The sequence below is a fragment of the Prionailurus viverrinus genome, chromosome B3 (genome assembly GCF_022837055.1).
Source record: "Prionailurus viverrinus isolate Anna chromosome B3, UM_Priviv_1.0, whole genome shotgun sequence".
Classification (NCBI taxonomy): domain Eukaryota; kingdom Metazoa; phylum Chordata; class Mammalia; order Carnivora; family Felidae; genus Prionailurus; species Prionailurus viverrinus.
The window spans coordinates 42,712,501-42,734,859 of record NC_062566.1 but is presented as its reverse complement, the minus strand read 5'-3'; the positions used below and the strand labels follow the sequence as shown (position 1 = coordinate 42,734,859).

At 33.5% G+C, this 22,359-nt stretch overlaps 1 protein-coding gene across 11 annotated transcripts in view; it reads left to right on the top strand.

Annotated features, from left to right (window-relative positions):
- Positions 1–22,359, top strand: part of TCF12 (transcription factor 12) — a 382,275-nt gene that overhangs the window by 311,764 nt on the left and 48,152 nt on the right. For 8 of the 11 annotated variants that reach the window (XR_007152836.1, XM_047861844.1, XM_047861848.1 and 5 more), the window contains 4 exons: positions 20,074–20,179; positions 21,242–21,381; positions 21,659–21,803; positions 22,127–22,191. Coding sequence is in view for 10 of the 11 variants with exons in the window: in XM_047861844.1 (XP_047717800.1) it covers positions 20,074–20,179; positions 21,242–21,381; positions 21,659–21,803; positions 22,127–22,191 (456 nt within the window). In the remaining variant the exon portion in view is untranslated. Of the gene's footprint in view, positions 1–8,387; positions 8,651–20,073; positions 20,180–21,241; positions 21,382–21,658; positions 21,804–22,126; positions 22,192–22,359 lie in introns of those variants that run through there. The other 3 variants (XM_047861853.1, XM_047861851.1, XM_047861852.1) reach the window with 2 other exon arrangements.

Genomic DNA, 22,359 nt, shown 5'->3' with positions numbered 1-22,359 from the left:
TCCCTCTCCCTCTGCCCCTCCCCTACTCACGCTCTGTCTCTCTCTCACAATAATAAATAAATGTTAAAAAAAGAATTTTAAAAACATACTGGGCAGTATGAATTTAACATACTGCAAGAAGAACTAGGTATATTTTAACCATCTACATAATAAGTGTTTAGTATGCTTAAACTTGGTAAAAGCTCTTCAGGGAGGAAAAGAAAATCTCTAATTTTTTATCAGAAAAGGAGAAGTCTTTTCAGTGGCAAAGGTCACTGAAATTCTTTCCAGTTATACAGACTTAGTTTTTCCCTCTGTTAGATATGTTAGAGTTTGCAGTTATCCGTGTGAGGTCTCAACATTTGATAGTCTTATATTCGTAGGATCTTTATTCCAGTTTTAGCAGCACTAATAGTTTGAGCCATATATATATATATATATATATATATATATATATATATATGTAATTGGAATCCAAAATAACCAATGATAGGGTAAACAGGTGTTCTCAAGATCACATACCTGTAAAGGTGTTATGGTATTGCTAACTAATTTTCATTCTTTAATTTCCTATTGTACCTAGTAAGCTTTCCAGCCTACATAACCATTACAGCCACCTTTGTTTATAATCCACATACAATCTTTTATTGATGTACAAATTCTCCAGCCAAAAGGCACAAAGAAGCAAATCACAGGCCCAAAATTCTTTATTGCAGAATAGTGCAGGAGCCACAGCCTACTTAATTATGATGGGCTCCCCACTGACTCCTTAACTTTCTGTTGCTTGCTAAAATTATAACAAAGCCATCTCTCTAGAGGCTTACATGTTTGTTTGAAGGATATGGCCAAAAATCTTTTATTTTCCAGATGATGCTATATTAAATATAAAATGTCTGGCCTGTAGATCAAATTGTACTTTACTGAGAAGTCAAAATTGTTATTGAGCCAATTGAACAATGACAAAGTTAGGTAAGAGTTGTCACCTATTGGTAAGATGTCAACCCATCTATCTTTTTATTTATTTATTTATTTATTTATTTATTTATTTATTTATTTTTACCATTTTGTTCTAGACACTACATAGTTTTTTAAAAGAATGTTTTAAATGAAAATATTACTAGGTAATAGAAATATATAACTAACCCCTCATAAAGATGTATGTTCCATTTGCTAACATAAATGTTATTAGAATATAAAGCATTCAGGCTCTGCTTGGAACTGAGAAGTTGTAATTATGTTTTTGGATTTCCTTTTGGATTAACCTTTCATTTTATGTGAGGCTTTTAAGCTTTTAATTATGCCACTTACAGATACAATGACAAAAATACAGTTTAAGATTGGTATGGACAGTGGGTCTCATCTCCACCAGTGAGTCACAGCTCTGGGTCTTCAAAAATAGTACTATAAGAAGATGTAAAATATTTCAAAAAATCTAACAAATTAGGTAAAATTATCCATGGTCTCTGAAACATCAGGGTTTTTGGTTTTTTTTTACTAGAATTATTTCAGCTCAGCATGGCAATGCTTCATTTCCCTTTTAATCAGAAATTCTGAATGAGGGGCACCCAGCTGGCTCATTTAGTAGAGCATGTGACTCTTGATCTTGGGGTTGTAAGTTCAAGCCCCACTCTGGGTATAGAGATTATTTTAAAATAAAATCTTAAAAAAGATTTAAAAAATAAGAAAGATTAAAAAATAAAATCTTAAAGATTTTTTAAAAATCTAAAAAAAGAAAGAATTTCTGAATGAAATTCATATGGCTTTGTTCCTTTTTTAACGGGGAAAAATATTCATTATAATTTAATAAAAAAAAGAGTTTAAGAGACAAAAATCTTTCAAAATAGGAATTCAGTGTTTTGGGGTGGAGTAAATAATAAAAGGTTTTATTGATGGTGAAATGGCTAGGAAATCTTTGGCCTAATTTAAATCCTGCGTTTTGCAGCAATGGAACTTAGACTGTAATTTACAAAGTTTCCTGTAATTAACTTTGACTAGTATGACTCCCCTTCCAGCCACCCCTTCTAGCATCCTCAGTCCACTTTAGTGAGGTTTCCTTTTATTAATTTTCACAATACATAGAACAAGTAAGTTAACAGATTTCATCTTTCAGAGTTTTATGGCTGTTTTCTGTTGGGGTGTCATTCTTGCCTTGACCAGTGAAACATACTAAACATTAGTCCAACTTTTGTTTTGCTTTGTCCTATGTTGAACTGACACATCTCTCATTTCCTCCCTCATTTATTATACGCTCCTCAGATGTGTTTTTAAAATGAAGTATTATTTGGCTTTTGTTGAGAGTGGTCCCCATAATTTAATAGTAAGAAACCATTCTTTTTGAGAAGGTTTTTCTGTAAATTCAGGATCTGCATGGCTTCTTCCAGTGATTAAAGCTAAAATTAACTTTATTTTGTTACTTGCTTACAAAATATGAGGAAGATGATTTGGTAGACTCTAACTATTTAATTAATTATAGATATGAAGTATTTAAAAATTACTACCATGAACAAGAATTTTTACTCAAGCACAAAACATAGATTGGGGCCAAAAATAGCCTAATGTATAAGTTACTTAGAGCTTTAGATTGCAGATTCTTTAAATGGCTCTAGGCTAAAATGCAGATGTTATTTTTGGTCTCTTTAAAAAAAAAATAAGAATATTATATCTGTTGTTATTCCATTTCTTCCATGGAAAGGATCTACTGCTTTCCAGCTTAGAAGAAAAAAACTGCGGAAAAAGAAACAAAAAAATCAGGCAGCACTTTTCCTAAGCTAATTTAACCCAAGACCAAATTGTTCACCTTCTATAGATGATTTTAAATAATAGCTTTGTTTGCTTACCATTTTGTTTTGTTGTTGGGTTGTCAATAGTGCAAAGCTTTGTCTTGAAAGCTCTTTAGGAGTGCTCGTTTATTGAGGGATCTAAAAACTTGGGTATCCTCCTCATCATTTCTTTACATGCACACACACCATTAGGCAGTCCTGTGATTACAGAGCCATCTGCAGGAAAATTATCAAGTTGCAACATAGTTAATGATTCTCTTACCATGTTATTTCAAGTGGCAGATGAGGAGTGACAAACTGCAATTCATATGGGGAAAGAAATGGACAGCCAAGAGATGTAGGAATTACTTGGGAGAGCGGACCCCTTCCTTTAATTTTTCAAAGAAAACTGCTTTGTCATAGTGAGTTTGTGATGAAAAGAAACATGCAATTTGCTTCAGGTTTTACAGATTCTCAGTAATTATAGTTCTATCTCATTTGAAGGGGTGTCTAATGATAGTCTTTTAGAGGCTTTGTATGATCTGTTCATATTGCTATCAGGAGGATACTATTTATTTACCCCCAAAAGAGATTTATTTGCGTTCTCCTCCGGAAGTTATAGTTGTTTTTACACATCCTCATTATACTCAAATGGTTGTCAGAGGGGGAACTAAACAGTTTTCTTTGTTCCCTGTATATACAGTTTATATAGCTGATTCGCCATTGGCTATAGAGATAGATGTTTTCTATTTTGTTAATCATTAAGCATTTGTAAAACTCAAGTTAGATTTGAGATTTTTGTAATAAGAAATCTGATGTTCTCTGAGACAGGTAATGAGACAGACATGATTTGTAAACTCCAGCATTGTTTTTACTCTGCTCTGAGAAGTATATGTTTATATGTATGTTGATACTCCTAATATCCTACCAATATCCAAATAAACTGTGTACCAGTGCTCGGACCAATCTATAATACCATCCATTATAAGTCTGATTATTATTTGGTTTGGCTGAGATTTAGGTACTCAAAATTAAGGCATAATTGAAACGATTTTTTCAGAGTATCACCTGAAATATAAAAATCACAAAATAAAGTCATTGATTTTTAAGATTTTTATATAGTGGAAAGACAGTATTTGGAAGCCTCTTTACTGAGTGATAGGAATCAACAAAATTAGAGTGACATTGTTGAATTAGAAGGTGCATTATATGATTTCAGATTAATAGCATTATTATCTTTAAATAATATGCATTGAATGTTAATGGATTGGTTTAAGAGAGATGCATTATTTTGCTAGAGTTTTATATTCTTGCTTTCTCTTTTGCAAAAGTAAATTTTGTAAATTGTGAGGGTTTTAGAAAAAGACCAGAAGCAACTTCCTGAACACTTAGGAGTGGTTTTTAGTAACAGAGCAGCACGTACTAGAAAAATCTACAATATAATATTCAGATATAAAACCTGGAATTTTTGTGTCTGATTTAGTTAGCCAGGCTAACTGAAATACTGCATATTTAGTAGGAGACCACATTCATTCACATGTCATCTGTCTACAAGCTAAATAAGGAAGAGGAGGCATTGGGGAAGGGTCTTTTGCTCTGAATCTGCCCACTTGTAGATTCCCTCACTTATTATCCCTCTTAAACCTATCCTCACTCCCACTTCCCTTGCATAATTTATTAGCTATTTACTGAGTTTCATGCTTAGGAAAATACAGAGCTCATTTGTGGAATTATTCACATGTAAACTTTGTTTGGCTCCATTTATCACTCTGAAAGTCTTATTTTCCAGGAATTGATTCACTTAGAAATAATGTTGAAACTTTTCAAGAGGAATCTTCTGAACAGGTTTTAGATTTACTTTTCTAGGCAGTTAGATACTCTAGCCTTTTGGGACACCAGAATGTTGCCTCCTTGTTTTAGAAAAATGTACAATAAGATAAACCATTAACTGACCTTTATTACTAATTAATTCAAGATGTGTAATTCAGAATTTTCTTTTGAAAACTTTTTAGAATTTTAGATCATTCTTGAAACATTCTTAAGAATAGTTTAAAAAACGGGGAAGAGAGCTATAGTGATCCAAATAGGGATAAGAAGAGCTAACAAAATAGATTAAAATATAATACTGTATAGGTAATTCCATGAAATTTTGCATAGCTCTCCAAGGAAAAGTTGTCTGTTTCTGAACCAACAGGAAAATAAGAAGGAAAAAGGAAATTTTTGCATGTGGGATTGGGATTTAAACAGAAGTTGCCAGATAGTCCCTACCTAGTAGACTTTTTGAAAACATCATTTCCTAAATCTGTATCTTCAGTAAAGAAGTAAAATCACTTAGGCAAAGTACATTATAGCTTTTTCTTATCTAGTTTAGGTCTGTGCTTGATGGCTGTTGGAAAGGCAATAAACATTACATCCTGAACTATTGAAGGAAGGGGAACCATACGTGAAATGCAATAATCCTCAAACCAGGAATCATCAGTTTGCTAATAAAAGATGTATGGCTCCAAGTCATATTTTTTCCAAGGTTCTGTGACATTTTCATTAATCATGTTGCCAGTGTTTACGGGAATGCCCATTTTGTTATAAAACTTGGTGATTGTTTAGATTATTAGACGAGGTAGCATGAATATTAAGTCAGATCACATACTCTTAGAATAACATATAAGTGATTACGTAGAATTGTGGGTGGAAACAATTCAGGATAAAAAGTACATGACAGTTCAGAGCTCCTGTGCAGACTGCACGTCTGTCTGCAATCACATTTAAAAAGTGGCCCTGTCTCCAGCTGACTCGTTTTGTCAGACTGAGTCACAGGATTAACCCTTGACATGTTCCTTTAAAAAAAAAAAAAAAAGGCAAAGATTAAACAACTGCATTCACCAGAGCAGTACTTGATCCATCTATATGCCTTTTTTTCCTGTAATATGATTCTTCTTAAGGAAAAAAAATGTGCTGCAGCTGTTACATAGATTAAATTAGAATTTTTTCACAAAATATTTTTGGGGAAGAGAAAAAACACTTCTAAAAGATCATTTGTAATTGTGATAAAGAAAATGATTGTCTACATCAACCAGTTTTAGTTTCTTTGGGGTAAAGCCGGCTTAAAAAAAATGATATTTGGGAGTAACGGAAGACCTTGCTATAGCATAGAAGTAGAATATGGGAACACTTTATTTAGATTACCACCGTTTTCATGATGATTTACTGTGTTCAAAAAAAATCATTTAATGTCATATGTATGTAGATCTCTCTTTCTAAGTTTCTGCTTCCTAAATTCTGCTTTTGAATTTAGGCAGTAGCATATACCAAGTGAATATGTTGTATATTGGGGAAGAGGGAGCTGTTTTAGATGCACCTGTATGGATTTTGTATCTGTGTTTTTGAAAGCAGGAATGAAAAAGAGAAGCAAAAGCTTTTAATTACTCAACTCTCTTTAGAAACTATTACATTTCACATTCAGGTTTCAGCTTTAGTAGCAAACTTCTCCAATTGCTTAATAAACTACTTTAGAAGAGTAAAAGATTATGCTGTCTGGCTTTAGTCTCAGTTTTCTTTTACCTGAATATTTGTTTATTCTTTTCACAGTATCATATAGTTGTATCTAAAATAAAGAACTGTTAATGAAATACTAAAATTTTCATTGTGTTTTAATAGCTAAGATTGCATAGTTGGGTTCACATTATACTGTTTGTTTTTATCAGACAAAATAGTACTCTTTACTGGCAAATCCCAGAGAAATGAGCCTAACTACTATAAGTGGATTTTGTTGTTGTTGTTGTTGTTGTTTTTGTTGTTGTTGTTGTTACCAACATACAGAAGTTGTCTCAGGTTGGAGCAATGATTATAGGAAGAAAACGTTCAGGTATTATCAGTGTTTTGTGGCTTCCCTCTTTGCCCCATTCCTCCTCAATTTCTATTCAAAATTTGTTTTTAAATTTTAATCATTAAGAGAAAGAAAGTTTTATTTTAGATAATTGATTTTCCTTTTTTTTTTTTTTTAAGAGTAGTTGTTCTGTTAGGGAATGACTGTATCTATGAAAGAGTAAAATTTACTTGAATGGTTTTAAGACGTGGCATTGTTAATTGTAAATCAAAGCTTTTTACACAGTTCTCTAAGGATTGAAATGAAGTCTTTGTGGCCTCTCAGGAGGGAGGAAGTTACAAACCACTCTGCAGACTGGCATTTTAATAGTCTGCTGTACAGTGATGTTCTTTTGCAGCTGCTGCTTAGCCTTTTCCGTATCTGGAGAATGTGGGGAGGTTTTATTGTTATTCCGATACCATCAGCTTTTAAACATTGTGAAGTTAGCTGGCCTTATTGTCTGATTTGGTTTTATTACTATAATTTGATCAATATGTTTCATAAGAATAGATTTTGTTTGTTTTCAGATTTTTTTTACTGTCTTATTGAATATTTCTGGAATATTTTTTAGAAGAGCTTTGCTTCATGAAAGGTGCCTTTAAAAAAGGTGATGTACTCCTTGTTTGCTCTCCTTTGATTAGCAGTTTTGTTAGAACCTACAAGGCACAGAGAGAAGAGACAGTATTACAAAGAGGTTTTGATGGGAAGAAAAGAAATGTTTCTCTTCTGTTTTTCCGGGTTAGAATCCAGACAAATCCAAAAGACAAATTGAAAATTTTTTAAATAACAAAATAATTTGTGGGAGAAACATGTATTTGCAAGCAGTGTCTAAAACCTTTTGACTTATAAGTACAGTGAATTGTTTAAGTCCTTATAAGGGACTTTTATTCCCATGCTGTTTTTTTTTTTTTGAGAAATTTGAGTATTAACATAAAAATATGAATATATAAGCTATTCTTTAAGAACAATAATGAACTTGGAGGAAAGACTTCCAAGAAGCCTTTTTTGTTTATCAGCTATAATGCCTATCTTGTGTGTTATACACACCAGCCTCTCATACTTTTATATAAGGAAAAACAAAACTTTGTTTTTTTTCCATTTACTGAATTGCTTTTACATATTAGATGTTCTGGAAGAGTGCAGTCCATTATAAACTTTTTAATTGGTGTTGTGAATGAGGAATTTAAGGAGATTTATAACTGAAAATCTTTATTAAATATGTCTGCTTTAACAAACATTTATTTTCAAGATAATTTTTTAAGCTTTTATACTGAACTTTTTCATGAAATGTGCTCCTTTCAAAACTTTTTTCAGTATGATTTTTATAACTTAAAAAAAAATCATGGTTTTTTCTAGTTAGTTCAGAGGTACTTACATGATGGGTCTGCTTTCTCCAAGAAGTGATTTTGTACAAGGCTTAACCGTCTAGATCCTTCTTGTTAGACATGATTCAGTGTTTCCAATTCCTGATAGCTTGATCATGTGTTTATCAAAGTTGGAAGCAACTTTGGAGCAGGCCAGATGGTAATGTTGCTAGAGGTGTAGCAAGCTAGGTTTCCCTGCCACCTGTAGTCTAATTTAATTAAAACTAAAAACAGATTAACAGATGTCAATTTGCCTTTCTTTGAGAGAGAGATGACAAAATTAACAATTTACTGGAATATTTATCTCCAGGAACAGTATCTATTTTCATTATTTAGCATTTGTAAGTGGCTTGTATTTTTTTAATACCCCAAACTTTGTCTTATTGGTATCCTCCACCAATGCAAGGTCTTGACAGAAATTGAAAGAGGTTATTACAGCATAAACCCTCCCTCTGTGCTCTGTGAGTTGGTTCAGTCCTATTTTGCATAAGTTCCTTTTGAGTAGATCCATGTGTGGATGCATAGTGCTGAAGACTTAACTCTGTTTGGCTGTGTGGATGTATGTCTTGGAGAGAAGCTGTGTGCATTAGCTGCAAACTAGCATTTTCAAAATCAACATGTATTGTGCTTACCCTGTCCCTGGAATGGGCAGCAATTCTTTGATGTATTACTACAATGGGAAAACGGTAAGTCTTTTTCTTTGTTCACGTAGCTTCTAACTGGGTTGTTTAATGGAAAGCAGTGTAGATTAATTGCTTTTTACTAAAACCTGTGAGTTCTCTCATTTTCTGCAATACATTTAAACTATGTATTTCTTTGTAAGTAGTGTCAGTAAAGTTGCCTTTGATACTATTACTCAGTAGTTGTTCGCTTTTATTTTTTAAATAGGTTAGAAAATAAACTTGAATTTGTGAGTTATTATTTTTAATGCCTGATGTCTTTACTAGCAATGAGCTCGAAAGTACATTTGTTTCAATGTTTTCTTATATTGTAAACATCTAGTCTACATATAAAATACATACACACGCACTCACAGAGAGAGAGGAGTGTTTGATGCTTTGTAGATAGAAGGGAAAGATGAAAGTCATCTTGGATATTCATAAAAATAACAAGTATGAAGCTCTGGGAATGATTAGGGAAGCAGTCAGCTAGTGAGGACCGTATTTCCTGTTTGGAGTTTCAGGTCCAGAGCCCGACTTTACTGGGATACCATCTGTTTCCAATCAAACTAGAATTTTGACCCTGTACAGATTCATAAAATAAATCACTGTTTTTCAAAGAATGCATTTAAACATTTTCCAAAGAATGTATTTCTGGTCAATTTATAGCACATGGTTAGATGTTTTAAAATAATACTTTTCTGTGTTGCTAAGCAAGACTTTCCTATTCTTTAATTACTTAGTATTTTTTAGTAGGTTTCTACAAAAGTATCTTTAAGTCAGAAGATTTTGTATATTTTAAAAAGAAAGTGAACTTCTCTGGAAGATTCGATAGGAGTTATCCTTGTAAGATAATTGATAAACATTATAGAAATGTCATACTGGTGAATAACAATCTTGGGTTCGTGTCAGAAATTCAGTATTTTTCTCTTCAGTCTTTCCAAAACAGAAATTCCCCCCTCAGGTGTCTTATTAAATACATACATGATTTTAGTGTTGTTGTTGTTTTTTTAATGGTTGGGGATGGAGGTATTTTTAATATTAATGTTTGAAGTTATAAAGAAAATTTAATCACATTTTCCTAAAATAGGTATAAAATCAGATATGTTTGTTCCCTCCCTTTTTACTGCTTGAAAATATTTTAAAGTAACATATGGTTCTAACCAGGGTACATGAGAACTAATGAAAGCACTTTTTCATTCTTTGACTGCTTTGAGAAGGCCTCCTTAGACTCTTGTTAGCATTTGGTTGTTAACGTTTGGGTAAGCTTTCTTAAAAAATGATGATCAAGCCAAAATATCCTAAACTGATCAAGAAGTGTATGTTCACTCTACCCATAAAAGCATAGCTTTGGAGAATGTGAGAGATAGATTTAGATGAGTAATAAAAGTGAAATTACTTGATTTCTATTCTATAGCGTCTTTACCAATTGTCATTAAAATGTGAAAATACTTTTCTTTTATGTCTAATTCTAAGTAAAATAGTCTTTTCTCAGAGTGTGTGTGTGTGTGTGTGTGTGTGTGTGTGTGTGTGTGTGTGTCTGTGAGTTCAGTAAAATTAATTATACAGGACCTCTGAAGCAGAGAGACTGTAACTCAAATTGAGTTTAGACTTCATTCTTTTGAGAGTACAGATCACTCTATTACAACATTTCTCTTTGTTCTACATTGGGCTGGGGGCAGGGAACATCTTTGATGGTATTAAGTATTTCCAGACTTACGGTAGATGACATAGCTGGTATGATAGAGAAGTGTAGCCTGAAAATTGATAGCCTGTGCCTGATATAGGTCAAAGGTGACTTTTATGTTCTTGAAAAATGCATAAAGAGATGATATATTGCTTAGTTCTCTATAGGTTAAGGTCCTACTCTTAATGTATTTTCTTATATCTATTTTATTTTTACCCTCTAGTTTTTTATTCTCTTCTAACTCTTCAATAAGAAAACCATATAGTATGTAATTATATTATCCAAAAACTATGTAAATGCCTCATTTTAGTATATATTGGGGATTGTCTACCCATAAATGCATTATGGTAGAAACTGGCACTGTAACTTAGTATTTCCAGACTTTAGTGAAATATACTTCCTTACTTAAGTTATGGAATTTTTATGTAATTCTCATAGTGAACAGGTTAAATTTAAGCTCACTCTTTAATCCCACCTTACAGTTTATTTTAGATGATAGGGCAGATTAATAGTTTAAAATGCTAATAGGTTCACATTGATTTCATTTTTAAGATCCCATTATGGGTATTAGGCAGCAAGAAATCCTAAGTGGTATTGGTCTAAAATGCTTTCTCTTTTTTTCCATATTTTATTTTTAAATTTTCAAGTTGGTTTCATATATTTAAGGATGTTTGAGGTATTTTAATAGTAAGACTGAATAATCTCTAGCAAAAAAAAAAAATTAAGGAGAAAAGAGGCTTTCCATATTATCTAAGATTTTGTGGTTGCATTGTATTGTTGGAAATATAACAGGCGTGGGCATCTCTATTCAGTAAAGAAAAGCCAAGATGTTAACCCTATTTTCCCCACTATTTGAAAAGAGAAGGGGTTAATGATCTGTATCATCTGTAGCTTTTGTGTAGTTGTATTCTGTACCATACTGTAAAATATTAATGTGTTTATTATAAATAGGAAACTGAAAAACATTTTGAATATTACCGATTTTTTGAGATTTAAAAAATAGCAAGGAATAATAGGTTTCTGAGCATCCTTTAATATATAAAGAACTTGGCCTGCATTCAGTTTTCTCATTGATATGACTAAATCGTGTCCTTTGTGCAGAAAGGTAGAAAGTCTTAGAGGTAAAGGAAGTAAAGTTTTGGGAGGAGAGGATTCCTGTTTTCTTCACCTTGAGGATTCTGGAGTTTCGGCCTTCCTCTGATCTGATCAGCCTCCATTTTCTAGGCCTTGAACTGAAGATGCTACAGAGTGTTCCAGGTATAAAAATTGCAGCAAGTACAGACATGATGCTCTTTTAATTGTATCAGGGGATTATTTTAATCTTATTAGAGACAACACAGAAATCCAAGTTTTGAAACTCAAGCTTAGAAGCACATTTTTAATATTGAGCTTCTTTCAGTGGAATCTGGGAAAGAAGAGACAGGAACTAACATGATTAGAAGGACTAGTCTGTGTCAAGAACTATGCTGAGAGCTTTATGTTTACCTCATTTAATCCTCACAAACACTCTGTCATTTAGTTATTACTACTCTCCTTTTATAAATAAGGAAAAAGAGGTTCAGGGAAGTTAAGTAACTTGCTCAAGCACCACCCAGTTAGTAAGTGCTGAGTTCAGACTTGAACCCAGCTCTCTCTCTCAAGAGCAGATTTTCCCAAGGGCAAGTTAACTAGTCTCCATAGCAAAGGGCCAAACTTCTTTAATCCTTACTGTAATTTATGTGTATGAAAATATACTGCACTGGAAAGATGTAACTGAGGAAAACACTAGGCCATTCTTACAAATACATATATTTTGTATATATGATGAGACTAACAGTTTTATGAATGTAAATTCATGTGGTCAGTCAAGCAGATTTTTACTAGTTTCTATTTAAGATGAAGAGCTTTAAATTAGGTATGTTTAAAAACTCAGGAAATCAGACTAGCATAGTCTCCTCTTCTAATAGAACACACAGTAGTAAAAATTGGTTTAGCCATGGTTTTGGCACCCGCCTGCCCACGTAATTTGTATTTTCATAAGAATTAGAGTAGGAAGTAGATAAAATTGCATTGTAAATACTTCTAAGCCTTATTTTTCAAATAAACATTTTCAGTTAATAAAAGGTTAGAAACCAGCATGATCGTATATAGAGCTACATTTTGTTTCCATTGGGGATTTATTGCTAATTAACATGAGAGAGCAAAGTACAATTGAATTAATTCAAATTTCCAGCCTATCTGTGGGCCCTGTAGAGTAAAATCTAATATTTGTATGATAAGGAAAATATGAAGTAATTTAAGAATTCTCTGAAGATACAGTGCTAAAGACATAGAATGACAAGGACTTTCACTTAAATCTTCTTTGATTTTTCCCCTCTCTACCAAAACTATCTGAAACTGTATTCCAGATATGATTCCAAGGATTTGGGGTTTTTTTGTTTCCTTAATTTGTGGGCACAAATACCAGTCAGTCAAAACTACAGCCATTGCCAGGAGAGTATGTCGTCACTGATCAGCTTTGTTAATGTTTTAGAAAGAAATTTCTATCCCTTTCCACTAATTGATGAGTGTATTGAAGGAAGAGATCAGGTGCTGTATTGTTGGATATAAATTTCTTTAAAATGTAGAGAGCTAAGAAGTGACATTCATTGCTTTTATTCAGTATATTATCCTAGGATACAGGTTTCAAACCCAGTCCCTTAAAATTACATAGTTTATCCTTCAGAAAAAACTGTGGTTATTACAACAATGATAGCAATTCCAGTAACGAGCTGGTGAAATATGCCCAGTGATGTTAATTTCAGATTAATAAAAATGTGCTTGACTTCCTAAGACATTTTTCTCACAATTGAAAACAAGTAATAGCAACTATTCTTGTTAGCAGAACTAGTAACTGATTTTAAGCTGCTTTGTACTGAAAGCTGGAATTTTGTTTTCTTAATTGTTGTTAGGAAATTTTACTTCATTCCACCCCTAACTATGTCCCTATAAATTCTTGGGCAATGACATTGATCCTTTTATTTATGAAACTGTTGAAAATAAAAACATGTATTTTTATTCATTTTATAGAAATTCCAGTTGTGTTTTTAGTAGGCTAATTAGGTAAAAAGATTCCTTGACAGAGATTGTTTGTATGCCCCTGAGTTAGTCCTTCTACTTCAGACATTTCACTTTGATGCCTTTGGTTTGAGTTCTTACGGTATTGAGTAGTGGGACTATCTACGTGTTTCCCCTCTTAGGCTCAGAATTACCCTAAAAGCCCCAGTAGTAGATTTGGGATTTATGGCAACATTTCTATTTCTATGTAATAGTAAAATACCAAAAGCATTGAGATATTTTATCAAATATGTCATTTAAGTATTCTTAGATATTGGAAAATTCTTAAGTTAGATTTTTGTTTCGTAGATTTATTTAAAATTTGTAATGTCTTTTTTGGGGGTTATATTTGTTTTAATTTAGATTAGAGAAGATACAAGGAAGGTAGGAAGACCTAAATTTCAGAGACTTTAAAATTTTGCCATTTTGGTTAAAGATAGTTTTTACCAGAGTTTATATATCAGATCAGTATTCATAGAAAATAATGGCTACAAATGATCAGAAAATCAATAGGAAATTATTTTTAGGAATTTTTTTTTAACTTCCTCTAACACTTATCTAGCACTTTTATCTGAATTAGTAGAACTATTAAAGCAAAATTTTTACTTACTCTTTTTTAAACAGCTTCTTTTTACAAAATATAGTGCCTCCAAAATTCAGAAGTAGAAACTGTTGTTTGTATTACTGTGTGAGGGACTTGGATTAATCAGCAATAGCTAAAGAATGAATTCTTACAGTAATTACCTAGTTTTTCTCAATTTTTAAGTTGACCCTTAGACATATTTTAAAAATTATTGGCCTGGAGGTTTAATTACAGTTCTTAAAGATAGGATTTGACTTGGATTGTGGTTTTCTTTTTTTTCCAGTGACCTACACTTTCCCCTCCCCCCCCCCCCAGATTTTAGGTACTCAAATATACTTATAAATTTTTTATTGTTCAATAAACTATATTTATGTAAAAATCAGGTAAGTGGATGTTCCTGAATACAATATTGCATTTTTATTTTGAGGGGCGCCTAGGTAGCTCAGGCGGTTAAGTGTCAGACTTTGGCTCAGATCATGATCTCACAGTTTGTGAGTTTGAACCCTACATTGGGCTCTGTGCTGACAGCTGGGAGCCTGGAGCCTGCTTTGGATTCTGCTTCTCCCTCTCCCTCATCCCCTCTCCCACTCACGCGCGCGTGCGCGCGCGCGCGCGTGTGTGTGTGTGTGTGTGTGTGTGTGTGCGCGCGCGCGCGCTCTCTTTCTTTCTCTCTCTTTCTCTCTCTCTCAAATACACATTTTAACAAACTGAAATTATGATCGTGGAGGAAATTAGCCAAATGCTTTGTTTTGTTATTTTGGTAAGTTGATAAAGATTGTGCTAAAGATGATTTCTCTTATTATTTTAAACTTTTCACATATTGGAGGTCCATATTAGCATGTATTGAAGTCTTTAATGATACTTAACATGTTGCAATTTAAAGAAAACTGCTATTCAAATCATATTGACAACTGAGCTAATAGAAGCCTAAACAGGATAAAATCTTGATAATGATTACTGTATTTTAGAGCACGTTTAGAAAAGTGGATATAAGCTTCTCCTTTCTTTTTTCCAAATCAGGTGAAGGTGTTCCTAAATTGTTTGACAGTTTAGGCTGATTTTGGTTTTCATAGGCCTTGGAGCTTATGAGACTCCAAGAATTTTTTTTTCACAGTAATTTATGCAATTATAAACTAGGTAAGGAAAAATTATCTAAACTTATGTTGTTCAGTATAGTAACTACTAGTCACAGAAGACTTTAAATTAAAGTATAATTAAAAATTCAATTCCTCAGTTGTACTATTCACCTTTCTAGTGTTCAATAGTCATGTAACTCGTGGCTACTATATTCTGTAGCACCGATGTAGAACATTTTCATCTTCACAGAAACTTCTGTTGGATAGATTTCATCTAAATCATTCCTCTCATTTTCTGTGGAAGGGTATCTTAATTAAGATATATAGCTATTCTCACATACTAAAGAAAATTCCCAACTCATCTTCTCATCATTTGGAACATTTAAAAATATCAGCCACCACACAGGCTATGGATCTATTTTTAAAGGCATGGGGAGTGACATCGTCTTTTAACTCATCACTGGGATGTGACAAGATTGAAAAAAAAAAAAAAGACAAGAAAAACCTATCTTTTTAACAAAAACTTCTCCTTCTTTGCGTCTTTTCTCAATAACTATCAGAAAATCATTATCCCCCCCTGCCTGACAAGGATATTTCCAGTATTAATCACAGAAGGATGCACTGAAAGGAAGAACACAGTGCACAGCTTAGCCTTTAAAAGCTGAACAGAGAATGATTTGCCCTGAATTTGGAGTTATCCATATGACTAAACTGAATCATCCAAGCAAGTAAAAAGGAATGTTTTTGTTAACTTGACTCCAGTTGGTTGTATGAGCTAAAACATCCCAAGGATAATTGTGTAATCACTGTAAAGAGTAATTGTTGGGCGCCTGGGTGGCTCTGTCGGTTAAGCATCCGACTTCGGCTCAGGTCATGATCTCATGGTTTGTGAGTTCAAGCCCCACGTCAGGCTCTGTGCTGACCGCTCAGAGTCTGGAGCCTGCTTCACATTCCATGTGTCCCTCTCTCTCTGCCCCTCTTCCACTGGCACTTTGTCTCTCTCTCAAAAATAAAATAAAAACATAAAAAATTTTTAAAAAAAGAGTAATTGATAAATACTCATCCCTAACGTGCTCTGTCACTCTTAAAGTCAGTTTGGGTGGATGGGATGAGGACACTAAAAACATATTGTGGATTTGTTCTTTTCTAACAGACTTAGATTTTCAGTTATATTCATTTGAGTTGGAATAAATGTTACAGTCTGTTCAACAGACACTCAGAATTACTCTTATCACCATTCCTGGAGGGTAAAATATAAGTGCTTGGGAAAGAAGAAAGACAGTCGGTCCCATGATCACTCCTATGAGCCTGACATTCTGAAATAGAAGCTAGAATTCTTTTTTTTTTTTTTATCACTATCTTATCTTTTTCTTCTTCTTTTTTTTTAATGTTTATTTTTGAGAGAGAGAGAAAGAGCATGTGTAGGGGAGGGTCAGAGAAAGAGGGAGACACAGAATCCAAAGCAGGCTCCAGGCTCTGAGCACAGAGCCCGATGTGGGGATCGAACTCATGAACCACAAGATCATGACCTGAGCTGAAGTTGGATGTTTAACCAACTGAGCCTCCCAGGTGCCCCTAGAAGCTAGAATTCTCAAGAAAATTTCTAAATAGCTACCACTTAATAGAACATCTTAAATTACTTTAGTACCTTTTTATAAGATTTTATTTTTTAAAGTAATCTCTGTACCCCTCATGGGGCTTGAACTCACAACCCTGAGATCAGGAGTCAGATGCTCTATACCAACTGAGCCAGCCAGGTGCCCCTCTATTTCTCTTAAAAACAGTTTGACTCCTAGTAGATTTTAATAATCTTAAAGCACATGTAGTCCTTTCTCTTAATTTTAAGATTGTTTGTTGTGATACAAAATCATACTTAAGATGTAAACATATGATTAGATCATTAACTAGGAAAAAAAAACCTGGCATCTCAGTGCAGGTGATCAGATGACATAAGCAGTCTGGTTTTAATTTGTGGCCAGTACTGATTGTAACTAAAAGAGACTTGCTCTTTTTGTGGAATTGGCGGACTGTTTCCCTACATCTGGAGTTAATAAAGTCTTTGAGACCACATCAGTTGCGCTTTGCCGCAAGAACTCTTTGATCTGAAAAATTGAGACTGGCACAACTGCTGCTTCATAACATTGCATCTATGTTTTTGCAAGCTGTGGTTGAGATACCAAAAGTAAAGTTATTTGGCTGGTGTTAGAAATGCTGTTAGATGGGCCTCTTAGGGAACCTTGTTTTTCAAAACATTTTTATGGTGATAAAAACTTTGAACTTATGTTAGTAAATAAAATGACAAACTTACAGTAGAGTTTTTACCGTTTTCATTTATAAGATCGATTTTTTCTAAGTCCATTTATTTTTCAAAATGTGTTTATAAAGACTAACATTAAAAAAAACTTTACCTCTAAAATGAGCCCTGTTTTTTTCCATACAGCTTAAAATTTTTACATAAGAATAGGCAAGTCTGTCCTGCTTTGTGTGGGGTTTTTTGGTTCTCTTGCTTTCCATGACCACGATCATTAACCATTATCTGATCAGCGTATCTCCTTGATTTGTAAATCAGTTTAGTCACATTTATCCTTTATTTGCTTTTATAACTGCAAACATTTAGGATTTTTTTAAAGTGTAAGTATATCATGCATGGAATACAGTGAATTGAATGGGAATAAGAATAAGTAAATATAAATTGATAAAATACACATTTAAATGGCCATATTATATAGATTTTTTGTGTGAGATGGCACATCAAAACTGAAATTGTTTTTCATAAGTTGGAGGCTTACACAATGTTTCAATCTATGACCTGGATAGAATTAGAGAATTTTCTATTTCCTACTTTGAGATCAAAGATGGTGTATATAGTAAATAAGCATTTGTACCAAGAAGCATAATGCTATCTTCTGAATTTTATTCTCATTTGTATTTTCTTGCTGTGTCTATGGATTTACTTTATTCTTCATCATTTGTAGTTTCAGCCTCGTTTAGGAAAATCTATGTGTAAAGGGGACACGGGACATCTAGCTGTGACTAAGTTTAGGTAGTGAAACTGGATTAAAAGAAAAAATTGCAAAGTTCCTTTCCTGAAAACTTTTTCCTGCCCATCAGCCTGTGTAATACATTCCAAACACAACTGTATATACCCAATTATTTCATTCTGACACTACCTCATATAATAGCACTAAACTAGAAAAATGTATTTAATATGTATAATGGGGAAGAAAACTCATTTTATCTGCTAAATTTCTTTATCTAGGGTCCTTCTAGGTAGTTCTTAGAAATCTGTCTTGTCGTGAACTTCTCAGGTACCACAGGTGTATGTTTTTACCTCTGGGATGTGAGAGGAAACTAACCTGAATGCCAGTCGATTAAAAATACACACCTATGTTAGTATTGAAACAACTAGCAAGAAGAGTAAAAATTGACTTTTTAACCTTTTATTTAGGATGAATTGTTTTTTAAGTAGAAATGTGCAGACAAAAACTATAAGGAACATTCTTCAGGGACTGAACAGGGGCAGTATTGGCAGTATAATGGCTCCTACAAGAATGATAGAAAAATGATTGAGATACCATTAGCTAATGCTTAGAGCTTACTGTGCGAAACATTGTATATGTATTATCTCATTTGATTTTCCCATCAACCCCCTAATGCAAGTACTATTAGCACCATCTTACCAATGAGGAAATTGAGTCTTGGAAGGTTAGGTGATTTGTCAGAAGTCTTTACAGTTATTAAATGCCTCAGAGGAAGAATAAATGAGTATGAATGATGGTTTATGTAAATAAAATCTTGGCCCCCATTTTAATCTCAGTGTGTGCTTCGTCAACTTTTTTATTAGTGCATAGACAAACATGTTTGCTCGGGATAAAATACCAGACTGTGTAGAAGGACATAAAGTAAACATCCTCTGGAAGGATACCTCTATGTCCAGAGGTATAACTACTGGATTTCTTATGTATAATTACAGAAATTTTCTATGCTTATGCTAAAAATATGTGTATGATTTTTATACATGCTCCCATAATTTTAATAAGGGAGCTACTTGCTTCCACTTAAGTGAACACTTAGGATTTTTATTTTGGAGTAAAAGTTAATGGATATACCCTTATCAAACTAAAGAAATACGTTTCATACACCATTCAGTAGGACACATTTCCATTCTTCCTGACTCTTGGTTTACTTTTGCCTTTACAGAGCATGCATTACCTTAATTGTTCTTTGTTTTCCTTCTTGATTTTAGTAATCACCATGAGAATGGTTTTATCATGTTTTGATTATTAAGGATATTTGGCTGCCCATTTAGTTTTGCAGAGAAATGACAATTTTGGCCATTTGCCAATTCAGAATGTTCATATTTTGCTTATCTGAAGCAAAGGTTTACCAAAGGAAATTAATAGTGCTCTGATAAATTAAATGAGATTTTTCTTATAGCTGTGCCAGACTTAGAAGTTTGCTTGAAATTAAAGAAAACCCCTCAGCAGAATTTGGTTTTAATTTTGCTAACCTTACTAATAAGTTAAACAAGTTCCTGAAAACCCGTGTTGTGCCTTTCATGGATATCTTTTAATAATAACAAAGTATAGTAACTTTTAACCAAACTCATTTTGATTTTGATAAATCTTATAACAGTGAAAAGAATGAATTCTACGAACCCAAATTCTATTTCATGCTATATTCAAAAGACATCTGTTTCCACCACAACATTTTGAATCATGAGCCTATATATGGATTTGTGTTTTGTAAGCAAAGTCAGCATTTACGATTTGTTCAACCACCGGTGTAAGTGTCACACGAAGATTATTTGGAGTAGTATTTTTCTCTAGTAATCAGCCAAAACCAAATATGTAGGTGGTAACCAAGTTAGATTACGTATGTGGATTTAGTCCACTTCTTTGGATTTCTGGTAGGCCTTTATAGATATTAGATAGGCCTTTTTAGGCCCTTGGTGAAATGTAGCACTCATATTACACAAATGATATGACACTCATAGCCATTTTAATTAAATTTCCCATTTAATTTTAAGGTATATGCACCATCCCCAAGTTCAGATGATTTCAACCGTGAATCTCCTAGTTATCCATCTCCCAAGCCACCAACCAGTATGTTTGCTAGCACTTTCTTTATGCAGGGTAAGTACTGCTTGATAGTTGTCAATCCTACAGCAGTTTATCTGTTGTATATTAACTAATATTTTAAAAACTGTGAGGAAAGAGAATACCTACACAGGTATTCACATGTATAAATGTATGAATGTATGTATGAATTCAGGTGTATCTATGCATTTGGGGCCAAAGTAAATTAAAATTTCTAATGTTATTTATTGCTGATTGCAGTATAGTCGGAATATCCAGCAAACATTTGGAGTGCCTATCTAGTATTGATTGAACTTATAAAGGACTTCATTTGAGAAAAATGAGTAGAGCTGCTCTTTCTCATAGAATTTAAGTGAATGAAAGCTATTAACAACTCTTTCTTATTTAAATTGCAGACTCAGGTCACCCCTAGAATGATCAATATAAATACAGTGAATATCATAGAACAGATTAAGACTTGTTCAGAGAGAAAAAGTGTTGCATTTCCTTTAATTCGTATCTTGCGTTTTTATTTGGTCTCCTGTGGTTTTGGACTATGGGGAGCATATACTATGGGAGCAGTAAATCACTACATAAATGCTTCCTTGACTTTACACTGGTGAGTGAAGTCATTGCTAACACATTTCATTTGGAGACTGTCTATAATATAGTCATTATCAATTTCTTATGTTTGCTGTTAGAGAAACTTATTTATTCCACAGTTTCATAATTTTTTATAATAACGCACATTGCTTGTTATAAAGAACTTTTTTGTATATTTATGGGTATGCCATTTAACCAAAATTAAATCCAACCTATCCCCAAATTTGAGATTTTTTTTATCCTGCTTGATATGAATTTAGATCTTCTAAGGATTTTTATAACAATATACCGACTACAGTTTGGATTGGTTTTTTTCTCCTCTAACTATAAAGCCTTATTCCTTCTTTTTAAATAGTAATTACACAGTTTGGAAGGAAGAAAAGTAGATGGAAGACTGAGTCAGAAGGGGCAAGGAACGAGTATCTGGAGGGTACCCTTTGGAATTCTTAGAGCATCATCTAAATAAAAGAAAACGTTTTAGCTAAGGAAAATTTTATATTTCTCTTTTTGTCTTAGATGGGACCCACAATTCTTCTGACCTTTGGAGTTCATCAAATGGGATGAGCCAGCCTGGTTTTGGTGGAATTCTGGGGACCTCCACTTCCCACATGTCTCAGTCCAGTAGTTACGGCAGCCTTCATTCACATGACCGCTTGGTAGGCTGTAACATATGACTAGGGTGCGGCAGCACTTTGTCCTCACTTGTGTTTCTCTTTGGATTACAAGTGTAAGATTTGATTCTGCCAAAACTTGTGACATGTAAATACTTCAGGGCTTACTGCATTTAGCCTGCCTTTTTAAAAAGTACATGACAATAGTAACGCTTTATAGCTGCCAGCTTGTAATGTTCTTTTTGACCTGTTGTCATAGTTGTCCAGCCATATGTGCAGAAAGTGTATTTAATAGATTATGTCCTTTTCCTCCTTTCTCTAGAGCTATCCTCCACACTCAGTCTCACCAACGGACATAAACACGAGTCTCCCGCCAATGTCTAGCTTCCATCGTGGCAGTACCAGCAGTTCGCCATACGTTGCTGCCTCACACACTCCTCCCATCAATGGATCAGATAGCATTCTCGGTGAGCTGCTTTGGGTTGGCACAACTTCCTAAAACCTACTTTGGGGATTTTCAATGAGCCCCACATCTTTCGATGTATTTTTTAGTATTGAGTCTAAAAATGAAAGGAAGGAAGAAAAGCTTTTAAATTTTCATTAATGTAAAAACTGGTAAGGAACCCATCTTAAATTAGCTCATTACATACAGCACATACACAATATTTGGTGATTTATTGTGACTGTGTGTGAGATAACGGTAAAGAACACCCTTGAAATCATGGCAGAATGCTAAAAAAAAAAAAAGTCTGCCTGCTAAAATTCTTTGTTTTTTACCTGAAATATTCAGGAACCAGAGGGACTGCCGCTGGAAGTTCACAGACAGGTGATGCACTTGGAAAGGCTTTGGCATCTGTGAGTATTGATTTTAAATATTTTGCTGAATGAATTTTACACTGCTAAACAGTATTTTGTGGACAGTATGTCATAAAAGGTGTAGTTATAACAAAATCAACTTCATAACTCATTTAAAGCTATTCTTGGTTTATATTGATTCATGCTGCCCTTAAAATAACTCAGGAA